Genomic DNA, 23,031 nt, shown 5'->3' with positions numbered 1-23,031 from the left:
CTCAGGGAGGGGGAACCCACCCACCTCTGCTGCTGTCTCTTGCCAAGCCCAGGGGAAGGAGTGGGTACTGAGAGTGGAGGGCATTCTTACCTGATTTAGGGACTTTAAAAAGTCCTCAGTTGCTTTTCCCACAGTATGATCTTTCCACCCCAGGGATGGGGGAAGCCTGGGAGTGGGAGAGGGGGGTATGCATCCACCCCTGCAGTACCAGTTGCTACGTCCCCACCCTCCATTTTAGAATCCCAAACCCGCCTATGCTTGCTGGTAGTAGTCTAAGAGAAGACAAATTTTCAGAAGCAAAAACTACGATCTCTCCAGGAAGTATGCTTCCTCTAGAGTATGACAGGGCACAGTAGGAGACAAAAATGACATAGAAACATGGAAGGATGCACAGCGGGAGAGACTGGTGAAGTACTAGAATAGGAATGAAGGAGAAGAGATACAGATATCAAAGAATCATTAGCATAGGTTCAAGGGGGAAAAGGAAATAAAGTGACAAGAAAAAGAGATTTTTTAATTAACACTTTTTTCTACAGAATTTCAAGATGGCTAAAATTTACTAATAATGCTTCTTCAAGTAAGCAATTTCAGTAGCTGCTACAGGGAACTTGTTCGATCACCATCTTGTGATATTCACAACACAAACTTCAGTCTTGATCTTTCACACTATGAAAATGCTAGGGAGCTCAGTCTAGAACAGTGGTTCTCAACCTATCCAAACTCACGAGCTGGATGAGTGGTGGCTGATCTATGGGCCAGATCTTGTGTGTGGGGTCGGTCTGCAGGCCTGACCCAGTGTGTGGTTGTCACACAGGGTCATTCTGCAGGTACAAGCCTGTAAGTCAGCCTGATCCTAAACATCAGATCTAGATGCAGCACAAGCACATGCATGTACCCAAGCCCATGTGCCAGATCCAGCTGTGGCATGAACCTGGATGCCAAGGTGATCCAGCACATGGGGCAATATCATTTGGCCTGCAGGGCTCCCCATGCATCTGGATATTTAGCAGAAGGGAAACAATGGCAATGTTAATTGCTACAGCTGTGGGAGCCACCACTCCACTTCTCTCCCACCACCAAATTTCCATACCTGCAGAGGGTCCCACAGCCTGGATGACATGGCTCAATGAGCTGAATCCAGCCTATGGGCTGTAGGAAAGTATCACTGGTCAAGAATATTGTCTGATAGGCATGGACAGGGCCATTGCCTTTGATTTTCTTTGTACTGAAAGGTATCCAATGAAAAGTAAGTCCAGCAAATCTCTTCAGCAACCTTTTAGGTAAATGTCCCAAATATGAGAACACTAAATACAAATACAGAGTTAAATCACACTGGCTGTGTCAGAAGAATCCAGGAAAACTGTCTGTGATAACCAAGTAGCCCAGGCCACAGAATTACAATATATTTCCTATTACACTTACAGGTGACCTACTAGATTTTACAGCCTTTTATTATATTTGGATTTTCTTTGATAAAAAGATTATTTTCTGTAAGTTAAGCCTGTGGTGGCAGAAGAACTGTAAATACAGAAGAAAGGTCACTACTAGAGTTCACATAGTGGTGGAATCCATTCATTTTTTCAAAATGCCATGCCTCCTGGTATTGCAACCCATCTGACTGCAATCCATATGATACTAGTCCAACAATCAATCACCAGAGGCCATGGACATCTATAATTAGATTATAAAATCATAACTATAGTCATTTTACGTCTGCTTGCATAATTACATCAGTATGCTAATATCCTTTTAATGGTCTCTAATGATGTAATAAGAAATAATGGAATTTATTTGACAGCTACATAACCATTAACAAAACATATTAAGCATAACTAGTACTTCCATAAAAATTCAGGCTGGATCTGAAAGTGACAGCTAACATGCTGGATCTTTTCTCCAGTGTTGAAACATTTCTAATTATGTATTCCCCAAATATTTCCATACTCATCTGCTTCACAGGGTGAGCAAAGTTTATGTCAGTGCAAACTTGACAATAAACCAAGTATAGCAGTGGACTGCACACTCTAGGATCCGAGCCTGAGGCTATACTGAGAATCCCAGGCCATCGGTTAAAGTTGGCAGGTTTGTGAGAGAGAGGAGATAAGATAAGCTGATTACCACCATGCATCAACTAATCAAGAAATAACATGGGAATCAGCTACAAAAGCAACAATTCACTCAGCCAAACTGCCAAGCAGTAGGAGAAGCTAAAATACAGACATGTACTATAGGTAACTGTAGGCAAAACTAACCACAAGACTATGATTGTCCTCATGGAAAGATTTTTTCTAAATTACTATATTGCAAAAAATGAAAAAAAGACCCAAACCAGTTCCAAGTTCAGGATCACTTTAAAACTAAACTTGTTCCTGAAATCTTTTTTTATTAATTACTAATTGTGCAGGTATTTTGAAATTAACCCCAAGTTTTTCATTTGTAAAATTGATTGCATCTACTCCTGAGCACTTGTAATACTTTCAGAATCTGTAACACAGGAAATGGCCATCTGTTATGTTGGGGTGCAATAACAGAATGGTTGGGATATCTATGTACAGTTCCAGAGGCACATTTTGAGCCTCAATCCTATCTCATGTTGAAAGTGGCCACAGTTAACACAGCTCTAAATGGATACCTGGTTCTTGCAGCTGCGGATTTGGAGGTGGGTAGATATGAATAGGGTCCATATCTCTCCCTTGCCTACCACTGCCTGGTATGCCTAACTTGGGCCTTTTCAGAACACAATTAATAATTGTTCAAAACAATAATAATTGTTTTCCAACTATTTAAGTTCGTCTAATAAAAAATATCAGATTCACGCAAAGAACCTTGTTCGCCTATGTCCTTAGACCAACACAGTTACAACCTACCCCGTTTTCAGAACATACACATTTTGTGTTTCCATGTCAGTTTTTTATTTACCAAAGATGTCACCTTCCTCTCCTCTTCTACCATATCCCTAACTCCTATAACTGACTTCAAAATTGCAAGATGCATTTCCCATCAATTTATGTACTTTATTCCGTTAAAAATGCTAGCTGTGTTCCTGAGAAAAATATGGAGTACTTTTAGCTGCTGAGAATTTTCTGATGAAAAAAATCTCTTGATGGCATAAAATAAATAAAAGTCATATTTCCTGAGAGGTCTGGGTCTTGCTTTTAGAAATATCAAAGGTAGATTAGGGATAAACTTTAAGTCAAGTCCTTCCTGAAGCTTCTCCCTCGAAGGTTACTCAAAAGCTAACCAGCTCTTTCAGATTCATACATTTCTCTTATAATTACTATGCAGCAGTGCACAAAGGAAGAAGTCCATACCACTTAATTTGTTTGCTTAATGTAGACTTTTTAAAGGTTTCTGTTACAAAGGTATGGATTCACCAAGGGCATGTCATGCCTGACCAACTTGCTGAAAAATCTAAGTCTCTCTAAATTCAACAGGACTTTAAGGAGTTGAACTTGAGCCAAAACATCTAATTAATTTAACAAAATATACTTATTTGTCACTGACTTGAGTTTAGGGAAATTATTTCATTCTAGTTTCCCTAAAATATTATTCAAATAAAGGCACAGAACTGATATAATTTAAAAACCTTTTGGGTCCATCTACACATGCATTAATACAAAAGAAACTCTGGAGCAGTTTGAGCCAAACTAAACTACTCCCTGGCACAAAATCTACATGTGTGCAGTGTGTACATGTGCACCTGGGATAGAAGCAATTTGAGAGCCAGGGTAGAGCAGGCCTGAGTACAGGGAGGTCAGCCTCTGGCTCTGGGTGTAAGCATCTGGTTGCAGAGGGGCTGGCTGGAGCACAAGGGTGCTGAAAGTGCAGAGTTATGTGGCTAGGCAGCAGGCAGGATCCTGGCCCCCAGCTGGCTTAGCTGACTGGGAGCAATTTACACACAGGGTCAGCGTCTATATGTGCATTTAACTGCAGTAAATTACCCTGCTGAAAGATAATACTGTCCCAGGTAGTACTATCTTATGCTGATGTAAATTAGTTTACTGAGGCCTCATACTGTCGCGTGTGTAGACAGTGATGCTTTCCTCCACCACTTATTAGTCTACTCCGCAGTAAACCTCACGTATAGATGTGGTTAATGTTAATAAAAACAATGAGCTCTATCCTATTTGGAATCTCTGTCATCCATACTACTGAGTTTTAATATAGTATTTACATGGAATAACTTTGCTACCTGTTCAGCTATGCCTAGTCCTAGTTTTAAATACATGAATGGATTCAAGGAAACCAACTTCTCTAATCCCACCTATCCACAAAACAAACAAGAATGTTCACAGCTATGGCACCAGAAAGCCATGTTTTACTAGAGCAAATACATATTCCAGAGACTGCAAATACATACTGCACTGCAGACAGTTTTGATTTGTACAGTGATAAGCATTCCTTAAGGGCTTTCTCCTGATAAGGAAGGTGCAAATGTTCTATTGCTGTAAATAGATTAAGATAATGGAGCAGCATTTTCATCCTCTCCAGTAGAGAACTGGCCCCTGGTATTGTCCATTTACATGAGTGACAGACTCAGGTCTAACTTTTAGTTTGGGTTTCCTTCTCTCCAGCAATTTTTTAAATTTTGAAGTACATTTAATTCTAAGAAAGAAACAAAGACCAATTTCAGGAATGAGTCATTTAACAATTTAGCATTTAACAACCAAAAAACAAAAGCTTTATTTCTTCATGAAAGACTGTAGAGACTTTTGTAGGAATCCAATAAGCCTGACACTTCCACTGTTTTTTTAAATCATTTTGCTCCAAAAAAATCTTATTACATAGAATGGTGAAGAGATGTACAACATTTTTCCAGAAAACAATAAAATCACCAAAAATACATTTTTGGAGGGAGAAACAAAGCTACGTTCAAATTTAGATTGAATTTGGTAAATGGTTTCACATGGGAAATGGAGGAATTTTTTTTTTTTTAAATGTTGAAAGGTTCTGTTTTGACATTGGGAAAAATTATTTTCTGGGTCATATTAAACCTTTTGGGGTTTGCTCAGGGTCTGGAATGGGATTATATGATGTGGCTGTCTGCTACAGCAGGGGACTGAGTTTAGTGACAGAAAGCCCCTCTCCAAGTGATTTCTAAAGTAACAATTTTGGTTTATTTACATGACTGGAAAACAGGTTTTGCTCTTGGTTTTGCTTCAGCCTGAACCAAATATTTTTAATGATTTTCATTTTATTTTTAGCTAAAGGACCAAAACATTCATTACTTGAATCTCTGCTTCCTTGCCCCCCACCCCCGCCCATGATTTTATGAACTACATTTCTTGTTGGAAATAAAGTAACTACATTCCTTGTTCTTACTATTTGAAAATATTTTTATTAAGATGTTATGTCTAAAGAATATAAAGTAAGAAATCTATGATGGAAAAACTGACATAGACATTTTAGGATTCTGGTCATACAGAATGAGATAGCTTGCAACTTTCTTTAACAAGATTGGGCTGTTTTCAAATTGCCAATGCTCTTGAAATATTGGCAAAAATTTATGAATTTTTTCAAAAACTGACAGAATAATAGGATCATAGAAAATTAGACTTGGAAAGAGCCTCAAGAGGTCATCTAGTCCAACCCCTTGCTCAAAGCAGGATCAGCCCACAACTATAATCCTAGTCAAGGATTTGTTTAGCCGGATCTTAAAAATCTCCAAGGACCTCCACAACGTCCCCAAATAGCCTGTCCAAGTGCTTTATTTTTTTCCAATATCTAACCTAAACTTCCCTTGCTGCACCTTGAGACCATTGCTCCTTGTTCTTTTATCTGCCACCACTGAGAACAGTCCAGCTCCATCCTCTTTGGAGCCTCCCTTCAGGTAGCTGAAGGTGAATATTAAATTCTGCCTCAGTTTTCTCTTCTTCAGACTAAATAAGCCCAGTTCACCCAGCCTCTCCTCACAAACACGTGCTCCAACCCCTAAACCATTTTCACTGCCCTCCTCTGGACTCTGCAATTTCTCTACATCCGTTCACAGTGTGGGGGCCTAACTGGACATAGTACTCCAGATGTGACCTCACCAGTGCCAAACAGAGGAAAATAATCAATCTATTGCCAATACTTATACTAATGCAGCTCAGTATGCTGTTAGCAAAAAGGGCACACAAGATGTCTCATATTCAGCTTGTTGTCCACTGTGACCCCCAGGTCCTTTTCTGCAGAGCTGCTGCCCAGCCAGTCAGCCCCCAATCTGCAGTGATGCACGGGATTGTTCTGTCCTAAGTGCAAGACTTTGCACTTGTCCTTGTTAAACCTCATGATATTTCTTTTGGCCCAATCCTCCAATTTGTCCAGGTCACTGAATCCTAGCTCTACCTTCCACCATATCTACTGCTTCACCCAGCTTAGTATCATCTGTGAACTTACTGAGGGTGCACTTCATCCTATCTTCCAGATTGTTAATGAAGATATTGAACAAAATTGGTCCCAGAACCAAGCCCTGGGGCACTTCACTTGATACCAGCTGTCAGCTAGACATCAAGGCAGTTTTCTATCCACCTTCCAGTCCATTCATCCAGCCCATACTTCCTTAGCTTGCCTGGAAGAATATTGTGGGAGACCATATCAAAAACCTTGCTAAAGGCGAGGTGCATCACATCCACTGCTCTCCCCACAGAGCCAGTCATCTCACCAGAGAAGGCAGTCAGGTTGGTCAGGCATGACTTGCCCCTGGTGAATCCATGCTGACTGTTCCTAATCACCTTCTTCTCCTCCAAGTGCTGAGAAATGGATTTGTTGAGAACCTGGAAATGGATTCCTTGGAGATTTTTCCAGGGACTGAGCTGAGGCTGATCGTCTAGAGCTCCCCAGATCCTCTTTCTTTCCTTTCTTAAAGATGGACACTATGATTGCCTTTTCCCAGTCATATTGGATCTCTCCCAGTTGCCATGAGCTTTCAGAAATAATGGTCAATTACAGCACCCAGCTCCCTGAGCCCTTTCAAGTACATTGCGTCTGGCCCCATGGACTTGTACATAGCCAGCTTTTCTAAATAGTCCCTAACCCAAGAGAAATGTCCCTGTTTGTTTATTTACTTCTGTTACTCAAGTGTTCAAGAAAGATATCACATATTTTTACACTGCCTAATTTTCTATTCTTTCCCTGGCAATTTCAGTTGAGGATGTCTATACCTAAATAGTAGCAGATTGGAGCTCTGGGTGTTTGGTAGCAGGTACATAGATGGCAAAATAGACATGTTTTCCCAAAGTGACTGACAGGAAATTAAAAAACAGTGGTGACTACTAGGAGATATTAACTCCCTTGCTTAACTTATGCTGCATTTTAACAGGTGGGTGCTTGGGACCTGGCTGCCATGGGCCACCACGCTCCTTTTGTAGGGTGAATGGGGAAGGAGAGGAGGAGAAAGGTGGTTGCCAATGTCAAAGGGAGGGGAGGGTGAGAAGAAGACAGCTTAACACCGGTAAACAGCACCTGCCAAAGGGGAAAGGAGGGTGGGCAGAGCTCTGGTAAGCATCACTAGTGTAGGGAAGCAGGTGGAGAGAGTGAGCAGTGCTGTGGCGGAGGGAAGAGTGTGAGGGCAGAGTAGGCTGCAGAGGGGATCAGTGGCACAGCATAGAACAGGGATGAGGATGTGCTGAGCCAAGCTGCTTGCTGCTGATCCCCCTTGCTGTGACCTATATCCAGTCATTTAAGGGGCCAGATCTGGGCTGTCAGCCATAGGTTGAGCACCACTGTGCAATCTTAGAGTTCAATGAGCTATACGATAATGTAGAGCAAATGAGCAGTCCACTGATCTACAAAATCTGCTCATTGTAAATCTAAGATTTAGCACTACAAAAATAACGATATTTATGTTCCATGAGATATAAAGAGCCTCAGGGCACTGCAGAGTGGACTAAGGAAGGTGAAGCAATGCAGTGACACAGTTCAACAAACACAAGCTATCAGCTCCTGAATCGCCACAAACAGATGGATTCTATCGACCCCCTGCAAAGCTTTCCCTTAGGACAAGTTTTCCCTGAACTCTTCTAAGCCTTCTTGTGAACGAACCTTCCTCTCCCATCAGTTCTCTCAAACTTAGCATTTCCTCTATATTACCTGAATTTTGGTGCGTTAAAAAGGAGGAGTTAAAGTCATTATGTAAACATCTGCACCTAAAAGTCTTAGAAAATCTAAGCAGTAATTTTTGTGTGTCAGATACAACAGGCCACAACCTGTCTTATATACAACAGGAACATGCACGGCATTTGCCAGTGTGAATCATAAAGCAATACATTTAAACCTAAGCCTGTGACCTGTTAAGTGTGTAACTTAGAGAGATACAAAATCTAGTGCTCTGAGCACAGGACTCAAAATCAGTCATTCCTGCTTCCTAACTTCTTTCTGACATTACTTTTCCCTCTGTGGAACAGAGCTAAATACTCCCTGAATATAGACTCTGTGAAGCATAGTTTGGATTTCTACAATGTTCTGAAGACGTGATATGTTATCATTTTTCCTTTTATTTTATCCTAGTGATAAGCTGAGGATGTTGTTAGACATTTACTTGATTAAAGAGCCTATTGCTCACCATATACAAAACTTTATAAAGAATGTCAATATATCCCTTTTTTCCCCTCTCCATAGGATGAATTTTGGTGTTAAAATTTAAGAGATGACTTAAAGATAATGAGAGGCCATATAAAATAAAAGGGATGAGCCCCATATACGTACTTGATATCATCAAAGGCACTCATCTGCAGCTTCAGGAGGTCTGCCACATCCTTTATTAACTCCAAACCCTTTTCCACACTCAGACGGCTGTTGAAAGGAAGCAAGAAAACACAGCATTACGAAAATGGAACTCATCAATACTTGAGAGGCTAAAAGTCCCAAAAGAGTTATCACCTTGGCCTGTTAGAGTCTGAAAGCCACCGTTAACTGTATTCCTGTCACATAGCGATCGTGATATCAAGGGAATTGGGATCAGGTGCTTCTTCGGGCATGATGAATCACCTGAATTTTCCAGCAATAAGACAAACAATAAGGTGTAAATGGAATTGTTAGGAAGTGTAATGGGCCCATGATGCAGCAACCAGTTCATCTCAGTCCTCAATAAAAAATGTAATAAAGTAAAAAGAAAGAAAGAGAGAAAAGGATTGGTGATACAAGGAGGGAAACAAACAATGAAAGTCAAATTGCAGGGCTTTGTATCAAATGGACAAGGGAAAAGCATATTTTTAAATTCATTAGTTTCTGAAATGAATCTTTGCCCAGTGAAAGGACACAACATTATTATGGATTTGAAAGCAAACAATGAAGCAAGGCACACAGTCCAGGGGATGCTGATTAAATAGATGCGAGTTACTTTGATGTGTTCCTGACATAACCTGCCTTAAATCTTTTATATCTCTTAAATCTTTTGTCAATGCCACATTTACATTTTTCTAATTTAGAAAACAGGTTGCAATCAAGCATAACGCAAAAATACTGTCATCATTAAAAAAGCATTTAGCTACATGCAAAATTTGTATTTATAAAAGTTTCAGATTATTAGAGTTGTTTAATGCTCTAAAGATGTATTGTGAATATTATATTTCTGTCTCTAACATAGTCATGATGCCATGTTTATCTGCCATTCATGATGGTAAAGCTAAACAAGATAATTAAAAATAAATTATTATTAGTAACAGTAACAATTGAAAGATTTAGGAATGTCCAGTGACTACAACAAATACAAAATCTTTATCTAAATTTTGTATTATAGACTGACTTTCCACATGGTTAAGCCCTAAAGTTCATAAAATTAAATTTCACAACCATGATTCTGTTCTCACCGAGGCCCCTCTAAATCAGAACCAACTCCAGTGAAATCAGTGTAGCAATTGCAAAGATAAAAGAGGATCAGGCTCTATCAGTTTGGTATCTTGCGTTTATAATAAGAACGGATAAACAAAATAACTCAAACTATTAGAAGTGATTTCTTTAAGTAGGCTAAGAAAAAAGCTGTTCTTCCAAAGAACAGCTCAATTTGTTATTATTATTATTATTTATTTAGTAATTATTTTTATCATTATTGTAATCACCACCACCACTTTATGAATTGAGCTGCTGTAAGCACTATTTTATTTATTTTTCATACAACGCTGTGCATATACTGCCCCAAGGATATCTCTATTTAATGGGATATCTCATTTGGACCTTGGTGAGGGAAGAATTCCTCAGTTTTCCTTCATATTCGTACAGCTCTAACCCAAAATGCTCAAGGGACTCTCTGTCACACCGACAGAGGTACCCCTTAGGGCACCAGATAAATTTAGAGTTTTTCTAGATGTGTAAACCAGAAATGTTCCTGCGTTGAAGCAAAGTAAAAATCTGAGTGTTTCTGGATTATTCATATAAAAACCCCTTTGCATTTCAAGGGCTGTACTTGAAATCAGTGGGTGGAACTCAGATTATTCACAGATCACCATGAAAGCAGACTGTCATTGTGACTCTGGGGCTTATGTGTTAATTAGATCCTTTCTCTTAAAGATGCTTGTTAAAAATTTAGGGGGGTGATAGGTGTCAGCAAGTGGGGGTTTTCTATAACAATATGTATATTCACAGGTGCAAGGGAAGCCTTATATGCATGTTTGATGGCTTTTCTTTTCACCGAGCAAGTCTCATTTGTACAAACTCACCCTACAAAATCAACCCCCGCCAACCCAAACCACTCCAACTTAGAAAAAAAGGTGCACTGCTATCAGCAGATGCAGTACCAGCAGTGGTGAAACTCAAAAGAGCATTTGCCTACTAAACTCTGACAGGAATGCCAACACCCTTGGGAAAGAGCGGATGTTGCTGAAGATGCATGTTTCCCCACAAGCCTGAATGTCCTGATAATAGTATTAATCATTCTTATAGAATAAGCATGTAGGTAGAGACTCACCAACCCATGTACAGGCTTCTGCCCTTGTGGCCAAAATGTTTTTCCACAGGCTAGGAAAGCAGTAAGGCGACTTCCACTGTCATTAACGGCAGTGCGGGAGCGCTTCAAAAACAATGCCGACGTACTTTTTAAATATCTGAATAATAACTCCCATTATTCCCTTTGGTAATAGTAATATTATAAACCACTTCATTAAACATTAAAGTTCATGATAAGAAGATAATAATATGGATCTGGATGTTTTCCAATTGCCTCTTTAGTGTTTTCTACTACGTTGTGCAGGTGTTTAGTATAGTTGCAATTTGGTTGTACTGAAAGTTGATTAGTTCAAAGCCTTCTATAAAACCAAAGTAGACTAGCCCTTAACCCTGTCCCTGCATTTATTTCTACTTTGCAACAACACATTTGCTTAGTGTTGCTTCAGTGGAGAGGCCTACACGGCTGCTCTGGCAAACCTTCCCTAATCTGCAGAACGGGATCATTCGGACTTGGAGGCACAATCGAATGCACAACGCAATGGTGCAATGCTTCCACTTCTCCATCCTCTTTCTGGGTGTACAAAAAGAAACCTGGGATCACACAGGGCTCCTTCAAGATTTCCTTTCCCCACAATTCTCTAATGAGGTGAATGAGTGGGGTGAATCTCTGGACTGACGTCCCTGAAGTCCCAGGAGTGTTATTGGCAGAGGTCCACTTAGCACCTGTTTGAGTTTTCTTTTGGGAGTCGGTGACAGCATGAATTTGCAATGACAGACACTCTTCTTTTCAAAACACAATATTATTTAGTCAGCTACAAAGCATATAGAACAAAAAAACAATAAAAGTCCTACACATGGATACTGCTGCCCCCTTCACAAATTGTCCTCAGCCTAACTAACTCCACTTCCCACCAGAGAGACCAACTGCTCTCCCTTTCTCCCCTCTCTCTCCTCAGTGTGACCACCTGTCTCATTTTTACCTGGACAGGCCTATTTTAAACAGCTGCCCTGGGCATCCTGTCAGCTTGGCCAAATGAATGCAGCAGCAATATTGCTGTCTGGCTACGGGGTGTGATAGCGACTTTCCAGATCTCAGCCTCGCCTCACTCCTGTTTCTCTCCCCTCTGCTCTGCTCTCTGGAGCACGTAGCTGCAACGGGAGCCTGGAGACAGCTGAGCACGTTAGACATCGAGAGGTGGTGGCAGGAGGGGCAGAACAAGAGTGTCTCATTTTGAGACTCAGGTCATACGTTCAATCTAATTCTGTTTCAAATCCTCTGGATAGTCCCTCATTTTTCTGAACCCTCTTCCCTTTTCCACAGTCTTTGAGGTAGCTTATTCCCTTACATCAGACTTTAGCTCTGGAAGTGTAAACCATTGTAGTCGTTGATAATCTTGTTAGCGAACTACTTTGAAGCCCAGAGAGGTAGTTAGCTGTGTTAGGTTGAGGTTAGGCAGAAAGAAGGGCAGGGTGTGCATAGAGGCATGAGCTTTTATAGGCTACAAACTACTTCATCAGATGCTATGAATGACAAAATTGACCGTCAGCTATGGAAGCTCATACTTCTCTGCATGAATTAGGGTGTGTGTAGATGAAATGGGGGCCCTAAATGAAGTGGTGGGTTTTTAAAAACGCCACTTCAATTTAGGGCTGATTAAAACCCTGTGTCATGCACACACCCTGCTGACTTACCTGCCTCTCCAGCGGCAGAGAGGGAGGGCAAGCTGCTGGCATGCAGAATGGTCCCTGGGCTGCAGGGGAAGGCTGGTGCTTCCCTCTATGGCAGTGGCATCCCCCCTCTCAGGTGGCACTTGCTCAGGCAGTCCTGGGGCACACTGCAGCTGTGGAGGGAAGCACTAGGCCCCTGTGCAGCTCAGGGAGGCAGGCAAGCTCCGGGGTGAAAAAAAATCTTGGGTGGAGCCTGCCTTCCTGTGCTGCTACCAGGCTGCCTGCATGGGCTTCCTGCAAAGCCCCTGAGCTGCACAGAGCCTGGTGCTTCACTCTGCAGCTGTAGGACAGCAAACTAAAACCCTTGGAGGAGTTTTAGTTTGTTGCACCCCAAGTCATTTAAGGCGCATTACACCGCTGAATTTGCTACAGCGGCTGGAATTAGTGTGCAATACGCTGCTGACGCGTGCAAACACCAACACCATTAAAACAGTGCAAAAGCATTTAACCTGCTTTAAAGAGTCATGCGCACATGCCCCTCATTTCATCTACATATGGCCTTAGTCTATAAAGTGCTACCCTGCCCCCTTTTGAAGTTGTTCAAATCATTGCTGTTTCATTTTCTTTCTTGGATGTACTCTTTTAGAGTTAATTTGATGTATCCAGGCAAGATAGTATCACCCAAATAAACTGAGGTGCATCTTATTATAAAAGTATTTATTTTTCCAGAGTCAATACAAGCTGAACTAAAAGCCAAAAAAATGTGTGCAGCTATAAACTTAATAGCCCACTGCATATATAACATCTTGCAGAATACTTTAGTATTCTCAATAAGTAACTCTAAAATCTCCATTTCCATTCTGAGAATACATTCCTCCTCCTGCCCAAGGGTCATTACTGTGTAAACCAGTGGCTTAGTATTGAAACAAAACACTTTACTTCCACTGTATTATCCTTTAATACCTGTTGTCTCCGTCACCACTAGCCTAACATCATTTTTCAATTGAAAGGCCCAGAGCTTAAACACATCTCTAAGTTCTCTCTAAGTCAGATAGCAGTCTCTCTCATATCACTCTGTTAAAAGGACTAACAACAATGAAGTTATAATCTGAAGAAAAAATACATATATATATTTTACTGGGGAGTTTATATTGACATAATTTTTTTCTTTTAAATGAGATTTGGAATTTGTAATCTTAAGCGTTTTTCACAGCTCCCTATATTAACCTCACTTTTCAACCTCACATCATGGCGCACAGAACTCTTGCATCCATCTCGCTGTACCTGTTGTAGTATGAGGTTCATATTTTTATTACAATAGCAAATATCATATTAGGGTGTTAAATTATCCCCTCAGGTAAAATGGCTGTGCTTGTAGCATACCTAAGGCAGGGGAAATGGCATCAACCCCAGGTGCTGATTTAGAGGAGGTGCCAGCAGCATCCCAAACTGCTCCCCATGTTCTTCCCCCACCCACCCACACTCTGCTTTCTGGCACTCAACAGACTCTGTCCAAGGTGCCAAAATTGCTAGCTTCACCTCTCGCCTGTGCTGATGAATATGAGGCTATAATGTCATCAGAATATATCACTGCTGCCTTCATGGAAACTGGCATTCACCAATTAAAGCCCAAAGACACTAATCCAACAACAGCAATGATAATTTAAATTAGCTCTCCTGATCATGTCAAAGCTGAGTTGTCAGAAAAAGGAGGGTTGGATGACACTACAGGCAGTCCTCAACTTACAACTTTTCGAGTTACGAGGAACAGCACTTAAGACATTTATAAATTGACACCGTTTCAACCTTCTGACATGGGTTTCTACCTTATGATGCTGCATACAACTGCATCCAGCTGGTAAGTCTGGTGTGGTGGAAGTGGAGGGGAAAAGGATGGGGTTGGGGGGGGCAGATCAAGGCCCCTGCAGTAAGGGAGATGCTGGGGCTGGGGCAAGGTGCTCATCTGGCAGCTTATCCAGTGCTTTGCTCCTGACGCTCATCTGGGAGAGCATGGGGGGGAGGTGCTACAGTCCCCGCATAGCCTCTGCTCCAGTGCCCGCCCCACCCCAATCTGGGGACTCATGCCTCCCCCACTTGCCCAGCTGGGGCAGAGCAGGCACGAGACAGAGTTGCAGCTTGCCAGGAGGGGTAACTGCATCCAGAGGCCATGCAGTGGCCCCATCCTGCACCCACCCCACCCCGGCCGGGTGAGCAGCGGGAGGGCATTGCCCCCGCTCCAACTGCAGCCTGGTGCAGCTCTGGCCCCACCCACTCTGCCCTGTGCAGATCCAGGGGCACATGCCCCCCCACAATGCCCTCTCAGACAATTGGTGGAAACCGTCAGATGAGCAACTTGCCCCAGCCCCTTCCTCACAGCGGGGGACCTTTATCTGCCCCCCCCGCCCCCACAACCCTTCCCTATCCCCTTTCACTACAACAGACTAACCAGCTGGATACAGTTGTATTGAGTGTCATAAAGGAACCAATCCCCCATTTATACCATTGTTCTTATGGGAAAATTGGTTCCAAGTTACGATGTTTCGCCTTAAGATGAGGTTTTCAGGAACCAGTTGCATCATAGGTTCCTGAATACCTCACCTAGGACTGCCTGTATTTTGATTAGATATGGGCCTGAACTAAAACTACAGAAACAAACATCTCTTAACTTTACGTGAAAATTCCTGAGTCATTAAAACTTTTGAAAATTAGATACCTATGTGAATGTTAAGACATAGTCCTAGGAATCTAACTTCTGGCAAATACTAAAAACATTTTTAAAAGTTTGCAGGGGTAAATCAGAGTTCACAGAAAATATACTAACCACTTGGTACCTTGCAAGAATTGGTATACAGCTCTAAAAAATATACACTGATTTTTAAAAAAGGCAATTCTACTTTTAGAGGTGACTCCAATATAGCATCCTGGAGTTCATTTTTTGTTATCTGTCAAAGATTTCCAGAGCTAATCTACTCAACATACAAGAAAAATATGTTCTTCTTTCCTGACCTCCAGTTCTTCCAACCTGCCCCAGGTAACCCCTTGTAAGTGTGGTTATTTCCTTCTCAGGCACAGCAACACAAAATTAAGTTGCAAGTCAATTTTTTTCCTCAGTGGCATCGATAAAATCCAACTGCCTTCAAAGGGATTACACAGGTGTAGCATACAAGAATGTATCCATTATCCAGCTAAGGGTAAATAGGAAATGAAGGATACTAGCTCTACCAATAGCCTATAGGATGACCTTGTCCTACCAAGTCCCTTCATCTCCCCAAACCTCAGTTTCCCCATCTATAAGAGAGAGATAATAATACTGACTTCCTTTGTAAAGCCCCAGTACCTACTGGTGGAAACCACTATGTAAGATTTTATTTAACCCAGTTCTTGTCTCTCAGTTTTACTGATGTGGTAAAGAGAGAAAAAAAGAGAGAGAAAGAGAGAGAAGAATTAATTGCAATCCACAAGGACCATGCATATTCCTCTATGTCAGATACAGGGAAAAGCCTGTAGTGGCAACCAGCAATGAAGATGTAGCCTAGAACAAAATATACATTTTAACAATGCAAAATCTTCTTTTGTTGAATTACTTAAGGAATAGGGCTGAACAATGGCTCCTGATCCCAATCCAAGTTCAGACTGATGCCTGAGTAATCATTCAAATGAGTGCTGCATTTGTAGACACTTGCAAACTTCACCAGTGCATCTCACTAGTGAGAACATACAGAAGCCATCTCAAAGATAACAGATGACTTATCTCTGGCTTGAACTAATGATTATGTCTGTCCAAAGTTAGAGTTGCAATTTCAGATCAAGAGAACTAGGCAGAAATGTATAAATAAAAGCAGTCTGATAAGGTCCTTTGGGGAACGACAGTTCATAATGTGACAGGCCCCTTAGCCCAGCATAACCAAATTAACTTGTGAACTAATAAAAGCTACTGCACAGTGGCAAAGAGAAGGAGAGGAAACAATAACAAAAGTAAAGAATAATGGAAAATATCTGTCCTGTATTTCCCTACACACTTGTCAAACCAATCCAATAAATTGATCCATTTTGGAAGAGAAAATCTGATCCAGTTATACGGATGGCTTGATTGCTAGTGTTTGCCAAGTCTACTCCCAGTCCAAAGAGAGCAACATGTACCTCACAGTTAGGTTATGTCAGCTTCACAAGCAGTTGTTCTCATTTGTTTTTCCTTCTCACAGTTGTCAAGTGTCTTCCAAAACCTACTTACTGAGCCTTAAAATCCATCTCCCCCCACACCCAAACCATCATTCAAATTATGTATTTTCTTTCCCAAACTGTACACAGTGCCCTTGCAATACATTCTTAAGCAATTGTAATGTAGCACAGTAATGGACATCCAGGCAGTCCTGTCAGATTAGTTCAATTGAATCATTTTTTTTGCAAAAATGAGAAATAATCTACAGGACAGAAATAGGCCTGACATTGGGAATTACACTCCTTAAACCTAAATGTCTGTCTAAACCCCAGTGAAATCTTAACTACTTTCTGAAATATCTGCCTTCTCACCTGAAATCTTGAAAACCGTCTTAATGGAACACTTTATTTTCCACATGGATAACAAGGTGAAAAACAAAAAATGCACGTGACAAATTGTTGTTCCATTTATCTTAACAAAGCAACCCTTATTAAACACTTAAATGCATCCTGCAAATGAGACCTGCACATAGATTAAAGGATTACAGCATCCACCTGAGGGTCCCTGTGTGGCTCTAGAGTATCCTCTCCGGGTTGGGTTCTGCATACTTTTTACCCCAACAGCTCAAGAGATAACAGTAATAATTTAAGGGAGGCTAAAGTCAGTGTCAGAACATTTCCAGTGGTAGCTCACTGCCTCAGGAAATTACTTGGTCTGACAGTAGTCTGACAGCCCCCATACATACTGCAAGGCCTCCAAGTTTGAGCAGGTTAAGACATGAGAAGGGTTTTTTTAAAAATTTGAGAGTGTTTTTAATAATAACATTGGATTAATTTATTTTTGGAAGCATTTTAAAAATACTGAGCTTTAAATATAGATGCATTTTTTGTATTATTTACACTCTGGTGATATCTACAGCATATCCCTCCTCCTGCTGGGGGCACTTGCTCTCAGGGCATGCACCACCCACCCCTGCCGAGGGTGCCATACCCAGAAACATGGCAGTGAAACTGCTTTTAGTTGTCCCATGTGGCTGCTTCTCAGATGTGTCCATGGGACAACACCTTCCAGAATAACTTCACCATCATATTTTGTGGTTTAGCACAGGGGTTGGCTCCCAGTCCTGCTTTAGCAACTGCAGTCAATAGCACATCATGGTTTGTTCATATGTGGACTTGGAAATTATTAGCACACCAAAGTTTTAGCCATTGCCAACAACTCTGCCTTCTACTTGGTAGGAAAATGAATGCCATGGATGTCTCCCTGCCTTTGCTTTTCTTTCCAAAACAAAATGTAGCCACCACAATGCTCTGTGAGCTGTGCCTCTCCTGTATGTCTAGGGTCACTAATTGCAGCAGTGTCATTATCAAATCATGCAAGTTCTCTGCCCATTAATGCTTTCCTTTCTTCTGGCTGGTCACCATTAGGGTGAGAACGTTCTAGGTGAAAAGATTCATTACTTGATTTGGACTGCAGATAGAGTGAACTTACTGGACATGGTTTTTTCAGCCAGGTGAAATGACAGACTATATTTAGGGCACCTTATCTAGCCCCCTCCCACCACATGGATTACACTGTGCCTTTGCTACTGCTGAGGCTCCCACTCTTGAGTGTGCCCTGCCTACTCACCTATGTACCCCTACTCGCACATGCTAGCACATTCCAACTACACTTTTACAGGTTACTTTTAAATCATCATAAAGGCACTGGAAACAGGAGGATTCACCCATTAGAGGGTGTTAACCCATGCTAAAAGGTGATGGTTCAACTTAGAACCCTTAACAGTGTATGTGTGGACACTTCTGTCCAGGGACAATTGTGAACCAGTTTCCAACCAGTGTCATTCAGCAGAGGATTAATGCTTCCACCCTGTGAAAGCCCAGGCCAGGCAACTTTTACTTATTACCCAAGATCCACAGACTTGGCAACCTAGGACATCCCACTATATCCAGCACTGGCAACATCTTGGAGAGAGTTTCTGGCGATGCTGACTCAAACCTTTTCCCATATGACACAGGAGCCGACGGGTTCTTGAAAGATACAGATTTCCTAAAGAAACTAGCTGCTATTGACAAAATTCCAGCTACCACCATACTACTTATGTTGAATGCCACATCTCTGTACATCAGCGTCTCCAAGGGGGGTGTATTACAAGCCATGAAGAACATTATCCCCAGCAAGAACAGTGCTTCTGTTTCCAGTGCATTTTACCAATTTGTCCTCAGACACAACTACTTCAGATCGGGGGGGGTTCCCTATACCTAAAAAGTAACAGCAGTGCCTTGGGCACATGTATGGCCCCCAAATATAACAATGTATTCATGACCAACCTTGAAGTCTGCTTTTTATACAGCTGCCCTCTCATACCCGTGGTACACCTAAACTACTTTGATGTCATCTTCACAATGTGGACATGTGAGAAGGAATTTCTATAGAAATTCCACCAGGACTTTAACAACTTACATTTCTCCATAAAATGTACTTTGAAATATTTCACGCAGCAAATTCATTTCAGATGGTATGAATCATAGAATCATAGAAAGTGGGACTGAAAGGGACCTCCAGAGGTCATCTAGTCCAACCCCTTGCATGAGGCAGGACCATCCCTATTCAAGCCATCCTATGCAAACCAACCAGAAACCAACTGACTGCTATGGGTACCTCCCTATCGGCAACTCTGATGCTAAGCACACTACTAGTTTCACCCTTTACAGCCAAGCTGTACATTACTGTCATATCTGCTCTGATCCCACTGACCGGGATATATACCTTAAGAGTCTGGAACAGGGATTCTTACACTTACAATACCACTGTTAAACCATAACCATTCAAATCAACAGAGCCAGTCAGAACCTGCTCCAACCTGCTACAATATCAACCCCAGGACAAGGACAACAGAATCCCTTTGGTTGTCAACTACAGACCCCTGCTTGAATACCTCTTAGACACATTATTAATAACCTCCAACCTCCTGAAAAATGATGATTATCTCAAATCATCTAAGTGTGGGGGGACAAACCTCTCCTGGCTCACAAACATCCCCTCAACTTGAAACAGCATCTCTCCAGCAACAGACTACTTAATGTATCCAGACCTTGCTCTGGGACCCAGATGCCAGCTGTGCCCCTTCATCAAGAGAGACCACATCATCACTAGACCAAACAACATGTATGATAACATTCAGGGTTCATTTACCTGCTCACCTACCAATATCACATACACCATTGCCTGAGTACAGGGCCCCTCTGCTATCTATATTGGACAGACAGGGTAATCCGTATGTGTAAGAAAGAATGACCACCAATCTGACATGAATTCTTGAAAGACACACCAGCCTCTATCTCCCTGGATATTTCATTGCTGACCTCAGAGTAACTGTTTTTAGACAAAAAAAAAAAATTTAAAAATAACTTGAATGGGAAATTGAGGAACAAGAAATCATCTCAGACTGGACTGTGTTAAACGTGGCCTAAACGAAGACTATGGATCCTTATCCCATTATTGGGATTAGCTTTTATAACAGCTATATCCTTCAGTGGGTTAACTACTTTGTCTTTCTCTTTCCTTCCCAGGTTGCCTCTCCCAGAAGTATTCCTTTTCTCCCCTTGCTGTTTCCTATCCTTTGCATTGTAATTGCTTCTTTTTATTTAGGTGGTCTGCTTCCTGCTTTCCCTTCATAGCATCTGATGAAGTAAGCTGCTGCTTATAAAAACTTAACCATCTTTGATTTAGTTAGCCTATCAGGTGCAAATCTACCCTGCCTTCTGTTACCATTAAATACATCAACATTTTTCAAAAGCATCATTTTCTGAAAGATAATACATTGAATGGAACTGCTTTATCTCTTATGCTTTTATTTCATCCCTACCTGAGTTCTGACTGGATCCATTCTCAATTCATGAATATTTATGACTACCTACCATGAAAGTTTAAATTCTCCAGCTCAGAGAAAAACACTGATTTGCCTAGTTAACTACAAGGCCTTGCTTGTGGATAGTTGCGGAAACTTCAGATACGTGACCCTTGTCTATCTTATTGCATGCGTTCATGGAAAGAGGTAGAAACGGACTCATTTCCCAACTGCTGCTTTTTCTGTTTTTGAACAAATAAACTCAGACTTGTAAGGTTCTACGAGAGACAAAACCAGATGTCTTGGATTGTTGTTAGGTCTTTTGTGTTTCTAGGTAAAGATGGAGGACTTGTGTAGTATGGGAGAAGGATGCAGAGTAATGTGTGCAGCCAGCGACATCAGTATCCGAGTGGAACACGGTGCACTGCAAAGTGCAGTCTCTATTGTTGATTTCAGCACCTGGGAGCTGAGGAAAAAAGCTGTCGTGCTGCTGCTGCTGTCTTAAAAAAGACCTGATTTGGGAATACTGCCAAGAAATACCCAGGTAAAAGAACATGAGCCAAATATAAGAAGTGCAACAAAGAGATGCCAAGTTTGACTGTCAGAATGAAACAGCTTAAGGAAAATGCTCCTCTAAAGGAAATAGATGGTGAGGTGCACATTTTATGTGATCAGAACTGCAGAGAGCTGTTAGAGCTCTGCAAATTGTTTTATTTGTCTATTCTGGAAGGTTTTTCGGGAGAGGCAGAACTTTCCGAGCGTTTATGCTAGCTGGGGCAGTCAGCAGTAGGTCTCCCTAGTGGAAGTTTGGCTATTTCTGTTATTTTCAATAAACTGTATTACAGATTCTGAACTCTGGTGCTCTGACCCGTTGATCAAGCTACCAAACATCATGAGAATCATCTGGATTGACTGCTCTGTAAAATGAGTTTGTCATTGTTCTTATGGACTAACTTCTACCTATGTCTCTCCAGGCTAGTAAATGATAAATTAGATTGTTTACACTGATGGTAATTTGTTAATCTGAGTTTTGACGGAGGGAGCATTGTACTCAAGGATCTGCTTGGCCAACAGTAGAAAATGGGTCTGTGTATCTTGGAGAAGCAACTGGAGCATGGAGCAGATGACTCTTAAGGCTCCCTTTCAACAGTATGTTCCTGTGAGGAGATGACTAGATAGCAGAATACTTGGAAGAAGGAGGAGCAAAAGCTGCAATAAGCTGTAAATAAAAATTCAAATGTTGCGTTTGCATCTTTGCCACAGACAACACTGCAAAGATGAGGAAGGGATGGGGAGTAGTTGCCATGAGACCAGCCCAGTCACTGCCACCAAGAGCCTGGTCGTGGACACTGCCCCATGTGCTCCTGTTGTCCAGGGCACAAGAGTGTCCAGGTAAACCTCACTAGTCTTGTACATAGTGGGAGCACCTACACATGCACTTTACTGCAGAGTTGACTGATTAGCTCCACAGTAAAACATCACTTATGACGATATGAGCAGCATTATTAGGCAGGAGTAAATTAATTATCTCCTCCATAGGATAGTACTGCCAGACACAGGTACTAACCTATGGAGGAGTTATTTACTCTGCCACAACGCAGGTGTAGATAGCAACTGGAGCAGACTGGGGCATAAGGGTGTACAGTGCATGGGCTACCTGCCAGTTCACCCCATGCTTGTAGGACACTCATGTCCCAGCCAGCCTCTCCGCAGCGCTGCTCCTAGTGGCACTAACAGGGCTGGTCTCACAGCAACTACTGTTTTTGCCCCTCCCCACAAATCAGCATGCAGGGCTTGTGCCCCAGTTATCTTTCCCCTTTCAATACACTTCTGCAGGTCTGTGTCTGACTCCTTGGGCCCCTGTCAGCCACGGCCGTGCCATCCCAGCTCAACATGCTACGATCCTGGGTGCACAAGTAAATACTGCACCTGGGACCAGCGCCAGAGTTTTTTCAACCATGCTAACTGCCTAGTGATTCCAAGTGCCCTGTTCTAGGTGCCTTTCTACTCAACATGTAGGTGACTTTATTCATGTTTGGAAAGTTGATAACTCCATTGATGCTCTAAGGATCCTAGGCACCTAACCTAACAACATGAATTTCCCCTCTGAGTCAAGGCATTTAATCCTTAGGCACTATAACACCTAAGAGCAGACACCATTTGGAAATATCCCAAGTGAAAAACACACATAAGCATTTTTCTTCTTGCATGCAGAAAAGAAGATATTGAGATATGTACAGAATGTCAAATCAATGTTTTTAGTTTGTAAATGTTCACGAAGGAGAGGAACAGTTTTATTATTTTCTCAAAAAAGGTAAAAAGCCATGTGCTGTACAAAAGCTCAGCTTCTGAAAGACTAAATGTGCATCAGGAACTGTCTAATAACAAAACATCACAAAGCACAGCAGTCCTGCTTCACTGTTCTTTAAAATAGGACTCATCTTCTTCTTTATTTAATGTTCAAGATTTTTAAAGCAATTGCAACATTTAAAAT

At 41.6% G+C, this 23,031-nt stretch overlaps 1 protein-coding gene across 1 annotated transcript in view; it reads right to left on the bottom strand.

Annotated features, from left to right (window-relative positions):
- PTPRN2 (protein tyrosine phosphatase receptor type N2) overlaps positions 1-23,031 on the bottom strand; it is a 1,011,953-nt gene that overhangs the window by 556,530 nt on the left and 432,392 nt on the right. Inside the window, exon 10 of the mRNA XM_090047600.1 lies at positions 8,686-8,772. Within this exon, the coding sequence (XP_089903726.1) occupies positions 8,686-8,772 (87 nt within the window). The remainder of the gene's footprint in view (positions 1-8,685; positions 8,773-23,031) is intronic.

Source organism: Crocodylus siamensis, chromosome 5 (assembly GCF_052110815.1).
Source record: "Crocodylus siamensis isolate JL-2025a chromosome 5, ASM5211081v1, whole genome shotgun sequence".
Lineage (NCBI taxonomy): Eukaryota > Metazoa > Chordata > Crocodylia > Crocodylidae > Crocodylus > Crocodylus siamensis.
Note: the sequence above shows the minus strand (reverse complement) of the source record. Positions and strands in the feature narration are given on the sequence as shown.